At 40.9% G+C, this 20,550-nt stretch overlaps 1 protein-coding gene across 2 annotated transcripts in view; it reads right to left on the bottom strand.

The window, feature by feature from the left end:
* GLP1R (glucagon like peptide 1 receptor) overlaps positions 1–20,550 on the bottom strand; it is a 103,087-nt gene that overhangs the window by 39,156 nt on the left and 43,381 nt on the right. The window contains exons 3-4 of one of the 2 annotated variants that reach the window (XM_081186448.1): positions 19,539–19,649; positions 2,908–3,008 (exon numbers count right to left, since the gene is read on the bottom strand). In XM_081186448.1, coding sequence (XP_081042574.1) covers positions 2,908–3,008; positions 19,539–19,649 — 212 coding nt within the window. Of the gene's footprint in view, positions 1–2,907; positions 3,009–13,816; positions 13,920–19,538; positions 19,650–20,550 lie in introns of those variants that run through there. The other variant, XM_081186449.1, reaches the window with a different exon arrangement.

Below are 20,550 nucleotides of genomic sequence, written 5' to 3'. Positions count from 1 at the left end.
GGAAGGATATAGTTATTGGACGAACCCAGCTTCCTCAAAATCCTCTAAGATGAGCAGATGGTCAATGCAAGGCATAGCTGAGTGGATAAACAGAACTGCAAAGCCAACAATCTTATACAAAAACATAGGCAAGTAGTACAGATCACAAACGTCAAGTCCAATATATCAGGAATCCCAAAACCATGTGTTCTTTTTTTGTTCGGGACAATGTGCCCTGGGAGCATAACTTATCCTGAAAGCTTAAAAACTCATTACATGAAAATAATAAAATGAAACTCAAACCCAAATATGGAAGTCTGTTATTGAGCCTAATTTGCCCCTTATATTTTGTATCTTGATACTGGAGTGGTGTTTTGTCCCCTGTACAAACAGAGTGCTGCCTCCTCTCACACAGGAAAGGGGAAATTCTCCAGGACCACGTGAGCTGGCGGTATATGAGATATGCCACCCAAATGTCTTGTGAGTGATTTGGATTCTGTGGAAGGGTGTTGCTGTTTTGAAAGGGAAGACTGATTTGGAAAAGGAAAGAAGAATTCAGAACAGAAGGGAGAGCAGTAACTACATGTGTCAGCCAACTTTAAATTAATAACCAATGCATGGAGTTAGTTTGAAATTGCAAAGGGCACAAACTTAAGACAGGAGCAGCAGAACTATAGGTGAAATTCATAAGTCACTGGCAGAACTTCCATTTATTTTAATGAGCTCTGCCTGGACCAATTGTTAGTCTGTGACCATTCCTCTGAGCTTCAATCTTTCCAGTTGGATTTCATGCTCAAGGACAGCTGCAGCCAAGCCACATGATGACCTTCACCCTACCCAAATCTAAAGGTTGTTCTGAGTTCTATTTTTATCTATGGCTCTAAACAGTGTGAGAATAAGTTGGTGGGGTTGTCGAAAATTGAAAATAAAAATCAGTATTTACATTTCAGGACACAACACAGTATTCAGGGTTTCTAAATCATTACCCCCCAAAGCACTCTATTTTATGGAAATGAGACAGGTGCCAAACGACCAAGCACTGTCGTTAAGCATCTGTCTTGTTGGCAGCTTTCTACACAACTGTGAAATAATCTTTTAAACAGCCAATGGAGACAAAAAATGTCCCTGCATGTGGTTTGTATTACAGCAATTCAGCTTCTCCGAACATCATCTTCAGCTATGTCACAGGCATTCAAAAGAATGAGGAAATAGATGGGGAAGCAAGCTTGGGGATTTCCTGCATTTTAATTAACCTCACTTCAAACTTGCAGAATTTCTCTCCTGCCCTGTTCTCTATTTGTATTCTTCCCACTTCTGCTGAATAATCGTAACATGGCAATGTAGACTGCGGTCGGTAACATGTGACCCTTAGAATAATTTCATGCTGGCTGGAAGAGCCCAGAGGGAGAGGTGGACAAGAAGGTAGTGGGGGAGGGGAGAGAGAGAATGGGAGTTTAAACATTTGGAGAACTGGAGGGAGGAGGAGGGACAAAAGCCCTTCAGACCTGCAGTAGAAATGGCTTATCTCTCCCCCAGCAGCCCAATGCATGGGGAGAAAGAGAGAAGGGAATGTCAGAAAGAAAGAAAAGTGACCCTTATAATGTTTGTTTCTGACCTCCAGAAGATTATCCCTGAGAGCATGCACTTCACCCCTATAGTAAACAATTGTAGACAAAAGCTGATGTAGCATGATGTCTAAAATGAGCTTGAAAACCACCACTTTCAATCTCACCTTTGTCATGGAGGATCACAAGGTGGTTCTAAGCAACCCTCCATCTCTTAACCTCAGCCCAATATAACCTTACCTCACAGAGAGTTGCTGTGAAGATTACTGTGCTACAAACTCTAAAGTGCTATATTTAGGTTCAATAGTAATTATGGTAGTCTGACTTCCGCTGAACTGCCCCCAATTAATTTCATGTGATGAGGAACATTTACACAGCTTTGCATTCAGCTTTCTAAAGTCTTAAGTTTCCAACAAATTGCTTGCAAGTACTTTGGCTTGTTGCAAAACTTTGTGGGGCAACACAGACTACTTCAGAAACCTCTGAGCACTGAAATCCTTTGGTTTAAGGCAGGAGTCAGCAAACTTTTCAGCAGGGGGCTGGTCCATTGTCCCTCACACCTTGTGGGGGGGGCAGACTATATATTTGTTTGGGGGGGTGAATGAATTCCTATACCCCACAAATAACCCAGAGATGCATTTTAAATAAAAGGACACATTCTACTCATGTAAAAACACACTGATTCCTAGACCGTCCGTGGGCCAGATTTAGAAGGCGATTGGGCCAGATCTGGGTCCCAAGTTTGCTTAGTTTGCCTACCCATGGTTTAAGCTGGTGCGTGTTCACAGAGGGCCCCAAGTTTGCTTAGTTTGCCTACCCATGGTTTAAGCTGGTGCGTGTTCACAGAGTTCCTCCAAAAAAGTCCATGTGGTTATTATAATAGTCTAAGTCGGTACTGCCCAGCTGAAGGCAATGTAAATGAAAATACAAAACTGCTAAAAAGATGAGTTTTGCAACCCCATCCATTTCCCATTGCCTTTCACAAGTATCTTGTAAAGGGAGAAACCACTAGAAATTATACCACATTGTCAGTGTATTTTCTTGCTTTCTCCCCCCTATGGTCACACATGCAAGCAATTTCCTTCAACATTTGCAGCTTCTATACTGGTTGCACTAATTAGTATCAGCCCTGATAAACATTGGGACTAAAGAATGCCGTGCCCATGCTACTTGTTTCAATTCCACTGAAGTTTTGAAACAATCTGAATTCGAGCAACCAGCAGTGGGTAGCATGCTTTATTACCTAACAGAAAACTTACATTTAAAAAACATCACTACCATTACTACTGCTGTAACAGTCTCTGGGGACAGAGGATGTGGCATACAGGCTAGTGATTATTCCAGCAAAATCTTAGGCACTTACTTCATCAGTAGCCATACACTCAGATATGTTCCTCCATGGAATGGTGGAATTTTCCTCCAGCAGCCACGTGCCCTCCAGTGTGCAGAAGCGGTAAACTTGCCCTATCCAAGACCAGAAAGCACATAATGATGGAAGATGACATAAAACAAAAGCAAAATCTAATCCATTATTAGTATCAACCAGCAGAAAGCCCTAGCCTGGTACTTCCCCCGACAGCTTTCAGTAATGTATATTTAAACCATAGTACTGACATAGAAGCAGTTCAAGCTGCTTCTAAGACATTTTAGGATTCTCATGTTACATATCTGTATCATGTTACATATCTCATGTTACATATCATGTTACAAAAATGTAACATGAAACCATGGCTTGTTTAGGTAAACTATGGATTCTTTTAATGGCTCAGTTTTCACAAACATATATCTTGGCTTATCAAGCTGAGATATGAACAAGCCTTGTGTCTGTTGTGCCTCATCTCTCCTCCCTTCTTGGAGATTCAAGTGGACTTATTAAGCTGAGTCCTGAATAGATGGGAAACAAAAGCAGACAAGCACTGGTTGTCTGTTATACATGTAGATGATCAAACAATGATATGGTTCTTAACAATGGTTTGCACAAACCATGGATTTGCTTTACATCTGAACCCAGCCTCTGAGGCTTCAAGTTTAATGAATTTTGACACTGATTGTTTTTCTACTAGAAAAGTGAAGCAAGTTCATTGTACGTTTTTCAGAAAATCGGCAAGTGACAACTCCATGGATCTGAACTCTGTAACTTGAGAGTGAACCTATTTCCTGAACCACATGGCTTTTCTCTTAGAATAATTTACATCCCACTCAATAGAAATTAGCATTTGGTTGGCATCCATGTCAGCAAATATGTTACAATCTAAATGTTCTCTATGGACAATGAACAAGGCACTCTCAGAAGCCAAGAGGTAACCAAAAGATACTAAAGTTTGTTGCTGCCATAGTAAACACAGAAATAATCTCAGATAATTTACTTAAGAAAACTTAAGAGTTTACTTTTTAAAAGTGGCATTACCAGAATTTGAAGTTCATTTATTTTTATTTATAAAAATATTTATATACCGCTATTCATAAAAATTGTTAATGCTTCTCCCAGTTGAAATCTCCCTTTGGCCAGGAATATGCAAGTTTTGCATTCATACAAGCCCAGACATTCCACAGGAGCTTCAGAAATCTGAATCAGTAAATCAAAATGTTTATCTAGACTGACTGAACCACAAATGAAAGGACTCCTTCCATTCATGGAAGGCACTAAGATCCAGCAATGACTCCTCGCTGGAGGAAGAAGTAATCTTCCCCAATTCCCCTGTGCAATTCCTGTGGCCCCCAACGCCTTGGAGAAAAAAAATCACCTCCTCAGGAACTCTGCTAAGTGCAACTCTGGTTCCAGCCAATTTCATACTATGTTCTATGCTATGACTACGTCTTTATTTTAAAATACGCATTTCTTTAGCTTGTATTTAAATACATTTTAACTTGTGCAAAACACCTAAAAGCAATTGTTTTTTGCTTTAAAACAAATGTCCTGAATTTCACCAGTCACCAGAGTCTTCCGTGTTTTGTGGGGAGGGGACACATGCTGAGTTGGTTTTGGCATGTCAAAAGTGGCCAGGATTTAACAAGACGGGAGTTATTTAGAACACAGGAATTCAAAAGGCATGTCTGAATGCTATATTAGGTTGCAGTGGCAAGGATGTGTTTCATAAGGTGCAACAAAGACAAAAAAACAATGTCGCACACAGGCCATAGAGTTGTACAAAATGACACAGTGTATACTTGTCTTTATGAAAGTGTTTTTATAGGTGAGACAATGTGCTGCACCAGCTATTACTCTGCTTTGATCAAAACAGCTTTATGTTAATGTCCAATTGCCATCACCTTTCTTCTTCATGTGGGATCTTATTTTTCCATGGAAGTTGCCTCAAACTGGAAGAAATCAATAAGCATTTAAAGCTTACACAAAAGAGACCAATATTCTAAAAATGATGCTGTAAAGCTGCACAATTAGGCCAGGGCTTTGATTTATTTCACATTCTATGTAAGATGCTTTCACACAAAAAGTTAGTTTCTTAGAAGCGATAGCCTTAATAGAGCCTGTTTGCTTGAATTCCATGTCAATTACACCTTATTAGTATTAAATGTTTAAAGATATGGATTGGTGCCCAGAATCCTAACAGTCCCTGTTTGCTGATAAAAGACTGAGAGGAGAGGCCAATAGTTAGAACTGGAGTTAATGTCATCATTTATCTTGTTCTTGGATGAGCTTGTAAATCAAATCAAATACTACATCTGGCAAAACACTTTTAGATATAGGAAATATGTTATCACATGCCAGGAGGCTCACAAATATTTCATTAGCTAGCTCACTTATGCTGGAAATAAAAAAACAAATTAAATGCTTCCCCCTTTAAAACAACCAACCTGATCTGCATTTTACTACAGCTGTGTGTCAGGAATGGTGGAAGATTAGTCACCCAATTGTACTTTGGAATAAATTGCCACATAATTTATCTTTGAAACAAATTACATCATGTCCTAGCCTATCACATTTTACCCAGACAGGGAAAGACAAGCTGAGGGAGAGGAGGCAGAGAGTAGAGTTTCCCCTCAGTGCGCTCTGCACACGTGTTGAGCATCGTAAGTTGTCCCAAATTTAATAACTCTTCTTAATTCTCGACAGGGGAAATGCTCTGGAAAAGGTAACAGTTTTTTTTCAGAAGGCAGTGGTGAATCTGCTGTTTATGAGTAATAGCCAAATTATTTGCTGTGGTAGATTGACTTGCTGCTCCTTGACAGAGTGGTTTGCCCTTTGATGGCAAAAGATAATATATCCTAGCACAAGACTTTGTTCTTTGAACAGTTCCACTCAACCAGCACAACCTAAATTTATCAATCACACAGGCAGCACATCGACTTTCAGCAACCTTTGTTTCATGGGTGTTTCATGGCTTTTTGCAGTATAGTGACGCTGCAGAGAGCTTGCTGGGGAGATCATGCATTAAAAAGAAAGGACTCAAAAATAACTTAAAGAAGGTTTTAATAAGAAAAACAAAAACTCCATTTAAACTAAATACATCAACAAACAAACATGACCCAACCACCAACCCATCCCCCAGGGTAATGGGAGAGCTAGGTGCTGCTCCTTATATACTACACCCAGATGCTGACACGCCTCAATCAAATACAACTCAGCAGCACCTGCTACGTTTCACAGCTGTAAAGCTGGGTCTCGTTAGTTTGCTCTGGCCCTTGCTCCGGCCCCTTAAAGACATACACATGGAGTGGAACAATGATGAACCTTTACATTTAAAGAAACCATTCAACATTTCCCCTGCGGTTCATCATTGTGGAACAAAAACATAAAGCATACTTTGTACATGTTTTTCATGTGTAACCTTTGGAAGTGCTTTAGTAAAAACGTCCGCAATTTGGTTGTCACCTGGAACATATTTAAATACAACCATTTCATCAGCAATTAGTTTCTTTACAAATTCTAAACGTAATCTTAAGACTCTAGTGCGCTGCGTATTGGTCTCTGAACACAGGATAGCAAGCCCACTCTGGGAATCAAGGTAAACTTTTACTGGTAGTGTTACTTGCATCTGTAGGTCTGCAAATACTTGCAGATACCATTCTACATCACGAGTGGCCTGAACGCATGCACATAATTCACTCTCTGATGTAGAGAGACAAATAATGGTTTGTGTCTGGGACTTCCATTCAAATGGACAACCGTTATAACAAAACACCATACCAGACACACCCCTGCAATTATTTTGTTCCACTGCATGAGATGCATCGCAGAAAATTTCAAAACCTTTATCAATACTGGATGTAAACTGCAACCTATTATGTTTGGTATGTTTAAGGTACATTACCACTCTCTTAAGAGCAGAGAAACATTGTGTAGTGGGCTTTTCCACATTGTGATGCATCTTTTAACAAAAGCTTAACTGTTTCATATTTTACACTTGGTGAATAGCACAAATCATAATCTTCGCCTGGAATTTGTTGAAAACCTCTAGCAACTAGTCTTGCCTTGTACCTTACAACTTCATTTTTGTCATTCATTTTAACTCTATAAACCCATTTTGAATCAATAAGTCTCATATCTGGGGTTTGTGGTACAAGAGACCAAGTGTTGTGCTCTTTTAAAGAAGCTATCTCAGAGTTCATAGCTTTATACCAATTTACAGCTTGGTGCTTAGGTAAATTCTGAACGTCACTGTAGCTTTTTGGTTCAAAAACCGCCTTATTGGCATACACAGTATTAAAATGTTCATCTGCGAAACGTTGTGGCTTCTGCCTCTTTCTATCTGAACGTCTCAGTCCGGAAGGAGAGTCAGACTCCTCAGACTTAATGGGACTCAGTGAACTACTAGTTTCAGGTTGAAAATCATCATTGTCAGACTGAAGAGGTGCCTGTAGGCTAAGCTCACGGTCAGAAAACTCAAGAGAATCTAACCTCCCCTCGGGTGCCTGTGACTTTAAATCAAACAAATTATCAGATTCAACAGGCTTTTTGTCTTTCCCCACTAATTCAGAAGCACCATTTTCTCCTCCTGCTGCTGCTGCTTCCTCTTCTTCCTCAGTATCATTTATACCATCAGTATCTTGGAAAACAGCAACTCCATTCCAATTTACAGTTTGTATCATGCTTCTGGTAATATGAAATTTGCCAGTTGCTGGTATGTAAATTCTGTACACCCCCTGCTGGTAGCCCATTAATTTTCCCTGAACACTACGTTCACCCAATTTCTGCTTAGCGGGATAATGCATAATTACATCTGAACCCCAAATGCGTAGGTATTTCAGATTAGGGCGTTTTTTAAACAGCTTCTCATAGGGGGTGACATCTAAACCAGAATGATAACTGCGATTTCTAACATAACAAAACGCATGGAGCGCTTCAGCCCAAAAGTCTTTGGGCAGATTAGCATCGTGCAGATAAGTTTTAACCCCTGCCTGCAGGTCACGCTGCACAACTTCAACAAGCCCATTTTGCCAGGGACTTCGGGGGCAAGATAACTCTTGAGTAGTCCCCTGCGCTTCCAGGAATTTCTCAAAATCTTCAGAAACAAATTCCCCACCCCGGTCAGAAAACAGGTTCTTAATTGGTTTGTTAAAGTGTGTTTTTACCCAGTTGCAAAAAACCTTGTACTTCTCAAATGCTTGGGACTTCTCAGCTATTGCATAAGTCCAACAATATCTACTATACTGGTCTATGAGAGTAAGTCAGTACTTTGAACCTCCTAATGATGGTGGGAGTGGCCCAACTAAATCACAATGTACACGCTCAAATGGCTCAGTTACTTTCCTATCTGAGCATCTACCCTTGCGTGCAACCTTAATCTTATTCTTGCAACAGGATAGACATTGCATAAAGAATTTACATGGTTTTAAGTTGAGGCCATTGACAATATTCTGTGTCTTAATTACATCAGCAAAATTCAGGTGTCCCAGAATTCTGTGCGCCATGTGGATACACCCAGAATGTGGCCTTACATTCCTCAACCCCTGGCTTGACTGTGCTACTGTGCAGTTTATAGGCGATTGGGAGTAGGTGCGAAAATACAGTCTATATAAACCATCAGATTCCCGGGCATACAATAGACGTTTGTTCCCCTCGAAAAACTCACACATAGACTTTAAGAAACGCACAGTTATCCCTTGATGAGCAAAGCACCTTACTGATAATAAATTGTCCACTGACGGGCAGTAAATGCAGTTCGCTATTGTAATGTTTAAAGAGTCAAGTTTAACGGTACCCCTGCCAAGCGACTGCAGGACTTGTGAATTGGCTAAATGTACATTACCAATTTCCTCTTCGAAAGAAATAAACAAGCTTCGATTGTTGCAGATATGCTGAGATGCGGCTGAGTCCACAATAAAAGAATTCCACTTGGCACCTTTAATTCTTTTACGATATTTAGTCCGAGCGTGAAAAGCTCGTGGCTCGTTTCTGTCTCTACTATACGATGCCGGCTGCTGGGCTGACGACAGTGATTGACGAACAGAAACAGACTTGGGAGTACTTTGCTTTCTTTTGGATCTGCAGTCCATTGCAAAATGTCCTTGCTTATTGCAGAACCAACAACGCTTTGCAGCTTTAAATGCAGTTGTATCACCACAGGTTTGCATATGGCATTCCTCATTCTTTCTGGAAACAGGAGTGCTTATGGCACAAGCCTCCCTTCTATCCAACTCGCCCATTAATCTTGCCGTTACCCCTTCCACAGTTAATTGTGCTGGTGGAACGGCAGATATCTGGCTAGCTATACCATCAAAGTCCTCATTAAGGGAACATAGAATGATAAAAACATACTGAATATCAGGTATCTCCATGTCCCTTCGAATTAACTCGCCGCGTATTGCCTCCAGACGTCTCAAGTGTGCTGCCAAATCACCACCAGGTTGCAACTTCGTCTGGTACAACTGCTTGAAAAACGTCAATGCAGACGCTGACTCTTTTCTAACATGCACTGCTGCAAGACTGTCCCACATTTCTTTGGCAGTTTTCTTATTTCTTATATAGACTACTTGCTGGTCGCTGACTGCCAAATTAATTATCGCCCTGGCTTTTGCATCTCCTTTCGACCAAGCATTAGTTACAGGGTCAGGAGGGTCATCAGTTACATAGGTCCATACTTCTCTAGAGGTCAAAAGCGCCTCCACCTGAAAAGACCATAAACTATAGTTCTCATCTGTTAGCTGTGGGAAGACCAGAGCCTTCTCAGCTTCAGGAACCCGGTCAACCATTCTGGAACTCTTCCAGACCCACAAAAACTACGCTAACAGGAGAAGGAGTTTTCAAACCTTTCTCAGAGTCCAAAAATATGCAGTCATCCACTCAGCAGCTGGGCCCATAACCAAAGATGTTGGCTTTTTGCAGTATAGTGACGCTGCAGAGAGCTTGCTGGGGAGATCATGCATTAAAAAGAAAGGACTCAAAAATAACTTAAAGAAGGTTTTAATAAGAAAAACAAAAACTCCATTTAAACTAAATACATCAACAAACAAACATGACCCAACCACCAACCCATCCCCCAGGGTAATGGGAGAGCTAGGTGCTGCTCCTTATATACTACACCCAGATGCTGACACGCCTCAATCAAATACAACTCAGCAGCACCTGCTACATTTCACAGCTGTAAAGCTGGGTCTCGTTAGTTTGCTCTGGCCCTTGCTCCGGCCCCTTAAAGACATACACATGGAGTGGAACAATGATGAACCTTTACATTTAAAGAAACCATTCAACACAAAGCAAGTTTCTATTCATAAAAACTCCCCATGGAAAACAACAAAAATAGTCTACAATTACCTTTTATTTCCACCCTTAGTTCCCTTTGCACAATGATGGCAGAATAATTTATAACAAAGTCCTCTAAAAATGATCTTGAAAATAATATGAAGCACTTTAGAACACACCTGTACCAATGTGAAAGAAGCCAGCTTCTATAGGTAAATACTAAGGCACAGTAGTGTTCATTTCAAATTTCTTCTATAGGCATGGAAAAAGTATTGAAGCTGCCATTTCTGAGGTAGGTATAATGCACAATGATAATATTCAACACGGAACTCAGTATCAAACTTTTATTCAAGTGAATCTGACTCCTGTTGTCACACCAGACCTATGCCATGGCATCTCTGTTAGTGCAATATTTCATGGATACAGTATTTTTTCCATTGTGGAAATAAACCATTATTTTGTGTGGCTATACTTCTGTGGAACTTCTGTAAATGTACCATTATACATGCCCCATATTCAATCAGGAAGACATTTCAGAGGTTTCAGTCTGTACCTTGGATTGGATTCCTTTAAATAACGTCACTGCAAATATATTACATTTTAGTGCTATACATACAGGCTGAGAATAAGATGGGGGTTAACAGCATTAGCTCCAAAAGGTATTGATTCCCATCAGATTTCCAGGGGAACCCCAGCACTTTAGCATTTGGATCTTCACAGACTGCAAGTCACCAGCACCAGTTGTCTACTGTTCTTTTATACTGCCAGACCTGCACACACAGACATGCATCCTTCAATGATATCACATCCAACCAGGTGAGGAAGGAAGAAATGTATGGCCACTTTTGCCTTACTTATGTTTCCAGCTCTCTAGTTCCAATGGAAACATATTGTCCTAGCTTATATTACAAAAGAGAAGACTTGACCAAGGAACTAGTCTGCCCATATTAGCAGTCTTCCCTTCTCCATATCCCAGTCTTTCATCTCTAGAATCACAGGGTTGAAGAGGATCCCACAATGACACCCAGCCCAATCCAAATCCCTTAACAGTATCTTCCCTTGGATTTCTCTTCTAAAGCAGGATTCCTCAGGGAGGCTTCAACATATCCAGCAACTCCATCTCCTTAACCACCTGTTCCAAAGCATTCAAGTGATATTTTTATCTCTGGAGATTACTATCTAGTTACTGTTTCTACTTACTTCCCATTTTAAAAAATCAAAATGCACAGAAAGTGGGTTCCTTCCTGTGTCTAAATCCAAATAGGTCTGTTGTTGTTGTTTAGTCATTTAGTCGTGTCCGACTCTTCGTGACCCCATGGACCCGAGTATGCCAGGCACTTCTGTCTTCCATTGCCTCCCGCAGTTTGGTCAAACTCATGTTAGTAGCTTCAAGAACACTGTCCAACCATCTCGTCCTCTGCCATTCCTTCTCCTTGTGCCCTCAAACTTTCCCAACATCAGTGTCTTTTCCAGGGAGTCCTCTCTTCTCATGAAGTGGACAAAATATTCGACCCTCCTCTTCAGGATCTATCCTTCCAGTGAGCACTCAGGGCTGATTTGCAGTTCACAGCCTAGTGACTCTCACCCACCCAGCACACTGTGGGAGAATAGAAGTTCAAATAAGGCTCTGCATTTGTATTCATTCAATAGGGACATTCCCCTTGCTTAATTTGACTCCAGGGATGGTGATAATCAAGCTGCTTTCATATATGCAAAGCCAGGTTGTTTCTTGCAAAAGCAATTATGCTGATTGAGCACTTGTTCCTGCTCTTCCCTAACTCACTTCAGGTTACTCCAATTGTCAGGAAGCAAAGTAAATTATCCCCAGAAGTGTAAAATGACTCTGGAAATAAGCCAGAATCTGCTGTCATTATCTTCAAGGAAAAGCTATAAAAAGTGGGTTCCCTCATAAACATGACGCCATTAAGGATTTTGCTCTCGCTCAAATAAAATTTAAGGTGATGAATAGAAATTCTAAAAGTCAACATTTGGAACATGTTTGGGGGATAAAACTTTTATCTGCAGCACTTTCAAAATAAGTAGTAGGGACCTGTGCCTCTTGGGGACCATTTGGCCTATAACAGAAAAGCTCCCTGGAGGATCGTCGTCAATAAAATGCAGGAATGTGAAAGGGTAACAATGCAAATATGAGTCATTGTGCAAAATTAAACAGCCTGTGTGCTTGATGAGAGGCAAATGACTCCATTTCACAAGCTTAGCACTTTGCAACTTAAGACTATTTTGCAGAAATGAAATTATTAATAATTTATAAAGTATTTACATATTTTATGTTCTTTATCTTCTTTGCAACATTTACCTTCTCAGGCAGACTTAAATTAGTACCATTTAAAATATGAGAAACATGCTGAGATACTCATCTATGCTGATAATTCAACTCAAGCGTGTCAGGTGCCCAAGCTCCATGCTTCAAACCAAATCTTTATTTAACATAACACAGAATAATCTGGTTCACCAAACTAAGCGCAGAATGCCAGCTATGCATGGCAGACCACTGGGAGCAAAATAAGCCTTCTCGGTCTCTGTCTAACCGAGTCTGCAAGCGTATCGTGGTAGTGATGTCAAACACCTTAAAAGTAATTACATGGAGTTTGGCTCTCAACGCCATCTCCACACTCAGGACATAACATGCAGGAATGTCTAGCTTGTATTGCTTTTAAATGTTTTTCTGTAGTTGTAAACTGCCCTGATGTTTTGCAAAAGGATGGTATATATATAAATAAACAAACTTAATATGGGGGCTTACATAAAAAGAAAAGGTGATGTAGTTCAGTATTCATCTATCCTGTGCCATATAGTAAAGGCTTAGGCAGTAAGTGGGATCAGGGAACCCAATGGCTGTTCCATTTAATTTATTAAAATATATGAAAACCACTGTTCATCAAATATGTATCAGGCCAATGTACAAAACAAGACCAAAAAGCTGTCATAAAGCTGTAAAACTATCAAACCAACTTTAAAATGCAGTGATGCATAACATGATGGATTTAAAAAATAGGACATAAGTCTGGGCAAACAGTTTTTTTGTTGTTTTTTTTAACTTGGCACCAAAAAGCTAACAGAGATGGTTTCCTGTTGGGGCACCATAACAGAGAAAGCGCTCTCCCTTGTTGACACATAACATGCAAAAACGTATTGCACATAAAGCAGCAGATCTTAAGACATGGGCAGGTATGTATACGGGAGACATCCCTTCAGGTATTTGGACCTTAAGTTGTTCAGGACACTAAAAGGTTGAAACCAACATCTTCAATTGGGCCTGGAAGCAAACAGGCAGGCAGCACAGCCTCCTAGGGATCAGTGTAAAAAGCATCCTATCCAGCCACACCAGATGTGGCTGCTGTGTTCTGCACTAACTGAAGCTTCTGAGTTGTCTTCAAGCACAGGTCCATGCACAATGCATGATTGTAACCCAGTTGGGGGCTCCCAGATCATGGACCACTGTGGCCAGGCTATCCTCAACCAGGAACCGTCATAGCTGGTGAAGCAGCTGAAGAGGGGAAGAGTCACTCCAAGTCAAACAAGCCATCTGGATCTCGATCAAGCTAACTACCTGCTTTCTCAGGTAAAACTCATTGATGACACCACACTCCAAATCCCTGTATGATCTCACCTAGCAGCTTCAAATGTTCAAAAGCAACCTCATCCACCAACGCTTTCTTTGGAACTAGATAAGTGTGCAACCAGTATATCACCATGTCTGCTTCCCTCAATCCACAATAATAAGTCCTGTGGACACAGTTCAGAAAATAATAATAATTAAATGGGTTAGAATCAAATTTATCTTTGTATTGAAGGAATGCATCACTAAACACCCAGTTGAAACAACTGTGCTTCTTGCATCCTGTACATCTAGTAAAGCCTTGACCTGCCATGCATTTTGTTCAGAAGTAAGGCTATAGTTTGAAGCAACACATTCTTGCCCCTGGCTCTTATGACCAAGCCATAAGGACACATCGTATCAGTGCTCCTGAGGCATAACTATGCTGCACCAGTCTGCAGCAAAACCCTGTGTACTCCAGAGGGCATAAGAAAAACAAATGTGGTTACTGCACCTATAACTCTTGTTTGGAACTTGCGTCCCTGGAAGATTTTCTATTTAAGAGGATTTAGGGCCATTAGACAATAAATATTAGGACCCTGAAGGAGTCATAAAATGTAAAATGGATTACCGTAGCAACTCCAAGCTTTCTTGGTCTACACAGTGTTATTGGCAGCAGGGCTTAAATTATAAAACGGTAACAAAAATGAGATTACATTCCCAGTGACAGTAACAAGAGATAGATACCCTCTCTAAAAGAGAAAGCTCTATTTTCCTGAGGACACGATATTCTTATGCTCCTTTGCAGTTGCAGTGATTCCACTGAATGCCAGAAATTGCCTCAGCATGGTTGAAAAAGGGAAGGTAAATTTACCACTGGGCAAGTTTTTTACATTTAGCTCAGGAAAAATCCCCCACCTAAAAAGACCTGAAAAAGTGAGCCCCTGAATATTCTTCCTACTCACTCGAGGAAGAGCAGAAATGAAAGTATCCTGGATATTGATAAGGTTGGATGTTCTCTCTAAGAAATTAAAAGCTGTTTATAGGCTTCATAGAGATCTTCATTTTTTAAAAAAGGAGCAGGAGAGCAAGCCAGCTATTATTTAAGGACAAAAGGGAGTTGTAGGGAGAACAAAAGCCTGCGAAAACCAAGGCCCTGAAGAGATGAAAAAGCAAATGATACTCTCGCTTGGCTGCAATACGGATAAATAAATTTTCATCTCACTGTCCTCTTCCTTGATGTGTCATCTGCCAGCAAAGCTCATTTTGGGGGGCAGGAGGGGGGCAGGGGGGCCCTGTAGTTTCTATCTTGGAGTGTGAAGTACACTGAGGGTGAACAAAATCTGTGATTCAGGAGAAACAGCGCAAATGTTCTCGTTCACAGCAAATATGAATATGGGCAGTGCAGATAAGGTAAATGCCCACATCGTAAAACTCTCTAAAGCCAAGCGCTCACCAGTGGGCCATGCAAGACAGGCTTCACTCCTGCTGCCAGATGTCTAGGCCCACTAAATTAACTGCCAGTAACAACTACACAGATTGCTGTTCTTTTTAAAAGCAAGTGATCATGTTGCATTATTATCAATAGTGATAGCTGTAACTAAACTCTAACCTGAGAGAGCTACAAACCTCTTCATCTGCATGGACAATGAAAGCTGATGAATACAACACGAAATAGTTCATGACTTTCACCCCTTAAGGAACTGTGAGACACCTGACTAATTTTGACCACAGCTTCTTTGGCCAAATTGACAGTCTTAGTTGGGCTCCACTTGACAGAGGAAAACTCAGGTGCTGGGAGCCAAAGTTGACAAAAGTAGCCAGTTCTAACAAAGTATGCATCATGGTAAATTTATTTTTGAAGCCTTTGTTGCACATAGGCAATTAATGGTTTGTTACACATTTTACGAGTTCAAGCCTTCCTAGGTCTGCTTGCCCTCATAAAATTACCGGTTTAGATGCTAATAATCTTGATACTTGACAGAAGTTCAGCTATGAAGCTTTAGTACATGTATTCATTTTTGGCCAGCTCTAATTGGCCAAAATACTTGAAGAGAAGACTCTACAGTTTTTATCTATAAGCTGCCTTGAATCCCTGTCAGGAAAAAAGGCAGGGTATTAATTAATTAATTAATTAAATTTTAAGGAGTGGCAGAACCATTAGCTCTCTCTTTGCACTATTATTCTACATAAAGGCAGAAATAAGAGAAGTAGGTGGCTTTAGAATTACGCAGCTGCTGCCATCTTGGGCTACGTGAAATGGCCTGACTTTTGCTAACTTAAACAAATTCTTATTTACAACAGTTTTAGTAAGAGTTCTGTCTAAAAGGGAATCCATTATGCACCCTCACTTAATAAAAAACCTAACCTAGCTTATCTGGTTACATAATTTCTGGAAAAGGATTTAATGTCCAGATTAGCAAAGGAAACTCAAAAGGATTTTTTCCCATATGCTGATTAGGTTTTAGTACATAATTAAGGCCCAAGGAGGAAGACCCATCACATTGCTGCTGTGGTGAGGTTTTGGGAAGTTAAGTTTATTCATTTTTTTATTTATAACAATATTCATATACTGTTATTTATTTATTTATTTATTTATTTATTTATTTTAAAAATCAGAGCATTTACAATAATTACACATAAAGCTATACAATAAAACTATATAAAAAGTTAAAATCAGAAATAAATTAACTATTATGGAAATATATATTCTTAATTGTTTGTTTAAGTCTGACGGGATACACAAGTTTTCAGCAGGCCTTGAAAAGTTGGGATAGAAGGTGCCTGCTGAATCCCTTGTTGACATTCGTCTGTCTCAGGGGACAATGGAGTGTGCCTTCGGGGGTGAAGTCAAACCACTGCAATTAGCAGCACCAAAGTGACCTCTCTAGGGTACAAGCATGGGCAGTGTGTATGGAGATCCTGGGCTGCTCAGATGAAAAGACTCTTGGCCTCACTGGCGCGGTCCAAAGGAAAGGAAAGCAATGTGTTGGGCACCAGCTTGGCTGCAGGAGTTGCCGGAAGCAGGCATGCAAGGTGCCATCCAACTGTCTTAGGGAATACACTCTGGATTTGTGCAGGGTTTACTCCTTAACCTTTTCTTTTCCCCAAAGCTATTATGCAAGGAAGCATAGGTTTAGGATCAGAGTTTTCCTTCTCCTAGATGGGCTACCTTTGTAGGTTGGCGAGCCCCATCTGCCCCTCACTTCTCTCTTGGGACGGGGGCCAGGTAGGAATTTTTCCATTTGGCAGATTGGCCCTGGCCACTTGGTTTTCGCCTACCTCATCACAACTTTGTAAGGTTTGGCGGTTAGGCATTGGCTCATTGATTTGTGGAGGAGGGGAGGTCGACCATCGCCTGCCCCTCCATTGACCAAGGGTATTCTGTTGAAGGAATCCGGGGCCTGGATCCTGTCCGAAGTCCACTTGAGGGGCTAGGGCCATGCCAGGCCTCTGGGAACACCAAGGAGAGCTACAGGCGGGTTCCCCCGATGTAGCTTCCTCTTTTAGTGGTTTACCATTACTGACTTCCTGCAAAGGGGGCAGGAGTCCAATATAGTCCTTTGTCAATACCTAAGCCAATCCCACTCACATTTGCTGTAATCAATAAAGTTGTGGCCTAATTTTTTGCCCATTAACCTTAAACCAAAATTCTGTGTCAGTGTGAATTTTTATTCTAACGGGAGCTGGCTTGGGGGCCTTGACACGCAATTGGTTTCATCCACTCAATCCACAAGAGTATGTGTTCAAATGCAGGGAAAGTCCCTAACTCACTGAGGATTTGAGACCTATCAGCTAGCCTCACCTGGTTTATCTGGCCAGTTAAAGCTGTTTCCTAGGAGGTGGCCGCTGTTGTATGCTGATAGCTTCTAGGAGCCACAGGTGGGAGCTGAGTACTGGGTGGAGATCAAAGGTGGACAAGCTACCCCAGAAGGAATGTGACATTTCTCCCAGCAGATGTACTACCCCTCTCCTAATACAGAGCCAATGACACAAAAGACTTGGTTTGCTTGTAGTTATCAAATGAGTCTCGCCAACTTGGGGAATGATCAACAATGCCGCTGCAGATTATCTCAGCGGCTGGGCTGGAATATAAGGGTTCAAGCAGTCCCTGAGGTACCCTCTACCTATGTTGTTCAGGGCTTTGTAAATTAATACACGGACCTTGAACCTGACTTGGTAGTGGATGGGCAGCCGGTGCAGATGTTTCAACAAAAGTCTCATGTGTTGTCAGCAAGATGCCCCTGATCAGCATTCTGCACCAGCTGGAGTTTATAAACCCAAGGGCAGCCCCACATAGACTGCACTGTAGTAATCCACTTTAAAGTAAAAGTATGACGAGATTAACAGCACACACACACAACTACATGTCCATTTATAATGGAGGAGACCAAGGACTGCCACAGCCCATCATCAAGTCTATTGGGACAACAAAGAAAAATTAGGATATACTATAGCAACAGGAATGAGAGGATTATAAAGCTTAATTTGTTTCCAAAGTGGTTTGCAATCCTTTAATGAAAATTTCTGAAGAGATCCAAATGTTAATGTGTTTTAAGTGAAAATTGTATTCTACCCCAAGATAATTCAGCTTTTGCTTATTTGCAAAAGTACATGAAAGATGCAGCACATTCTGGTAATTTATTGAGGTACAGGATTATGGTAAATCTTGGCTCTCTCCTGCAGTGATGATTTTTAGTGCTGTTAGCAGCCAAATGACTGCCACCGAGTCCTAAGTTGGAAAATAAATAGGTTTGCTGAAGGGAAGGCATTTAATCCTGCATGTAGGTTATTAGATAAAGGGGGGAAAGAATTATTGAAAGGAGTTATAGAATGTTTGATGGGCTCTTATATCAATTAATTGGGAAGTCAACAATTTTGCACATTAATACAAGCAAATTTTTAAGTAGCTGTAAATAATGTATATGTTTATTAATGATTGAGAAACTGATAAAGAGCTTGTAAATTAATTTTCAGATGACCCTAAGATAACAGTCGCTAGCAACCAAACATAATACAATATGAATACTCATGCAAGAGAGAGAGAGAGGTATGTCAGAAAAAAGGACTTCAAGAAAGAAATTTCTTTCCCACCCATACTCAGCATAGCGCCCGCCCCACCCCACCCCCCATTTATACCGAAGGGATCTTTGGAATTAAAACTGACAGTCCTGAACCAGTCCATATGTCAATTACCTCTTTGTTCCAGTAGCACCAAGTCCCAATGTATTTCCCACCCTACATGACCCAGCACCTAAGTGGTAACTACAAAAAGGAGTTAGTGTGTGTGAGTGTGGGTGTGATTAATTAAGTTCATGCAGACCTGCTCATGTTTCTGGCTTGCAAGGCCCTATTGCTTGCCACTTATATTTTCATGATCAAGTTGGGTTTACACTGCACATGCATTTACTATTATACCACAGTGATGCTTGCACTCATTGTTCAGAGAGAAGTCAGACTACACACATAGCTGTTGGGCACATGCAGAGTTCCAGATGAACTTTAGCAAATTTAGCAAGTTAGTGGCTAAGAGTGTCGAACCACAACCAAGAAGCGCAATATTCAAGTCTCCCCTTGACCATGAGGCTCAGTGGGTGACCTTGGGCTCTCTCTTAGCCTAATCTACCTGTTTTTGAGGATAAGATGGGAAGTGAGAATCATGTCTTCCACCTTGAGTTCTTTAAAGGAGTGGCAGAATATACACACTCAACAAACATATAAATAAAATTAGCAGGCTGGTGGGAGAGAAATTGTGTATACTAGATGTTCTTCAAAGATAGGAAAACATACTTACCTGGGCTAGGTGATGGAAGATACCAAGGGCAGCTCATGTTCACGTAGGTGCCAGGCAGACCATCAGGCCAGCATGCATATTCATCAAATGTCCTGTTGCAGAACTTGCCTTCTACAGATAGAGAATATTTGGAGAGAAATTGGAAGAAAATGAAGATGCAGCTTTATGAGGTTGCATTGCAAGAGTCCAGGTTGGGAGGATTTAATATTAGATAGGTACCCCCACCCCAAAAAAGATCTAAATCCATTATTTGTGTCTTACACCAATCATCAGTCTCAATGCTTCTACAGCCCTGTTCAGCAACTAAGACTGAACAGAAACCCAATCCAGAACCGAGTGTTGTAATAATGACAGCCCGTTCCCTAATAACACCCCACAACACATAGACACAAACATTGGGGGGGAAGGAGGTAGGAAAAATAACCATTCTATCTTTACAATTTACTTCAAGCTGCTAGACAGCTACAATTGTAATTTAATAGCATGACTCAATACAGACTGCACAAACAATTCACAGCATTTGTTAGTGAAGTTCTTGCCATTCTGTTTATTAATTCAATATACTTCTATCCCCTTTATCGTCTATCTTGAAACTCATGGGGTTCCTAGGTGGTCTCCCATCCAGATACTGACCAGACCCTAATCTACTTAGCTTCAGCAAGGCAGCTGTGTCATGTGCCCTCAGCTCGTTTCTTGGGTCCTTGTCGCTTTCCTCATTGAATCCCTGGCATAAGGTGATTGTGCTTCACCATCAGCTCCAATTCTACTTGCTAAATGGCTAAGTATGACCTCAGTGGTTCTCCACCTGTCTCAGCTGACCAGCAACTTGGTCTTGAATTGATAAGATTATCACTGTAGCCTATGGAAGAGGAGCAGCTGCCATTGAAGGTACTATCCTGGTACCAGATATCCTGCTTTGTCTGGTTTGCAACACACGTCTCTGGCATTGCATTTGCTAGTTCAATAACTCAACATACCTTATGTATTTTTCTCAATACAAATGATCTGCTGT

The sequence above is a fragment of the Podarcis bocagei genome (genome assembly GCF_964188305.1).
Source record: "Podarcis bocagei genome assembly, chromosome: 3".
Classification (NCBI taxonomy): domain Eukaryota; kingdom Metazoa; phylum Chordata; class Lepidosauria; order Squamata; family Lacertidae; genus Podarcis; species Podarcis bocagei.
Note: the sequence above shows the minus strand (reverse complement) of the source record. Positions and strands in the feature narration are given on the sequence as shown.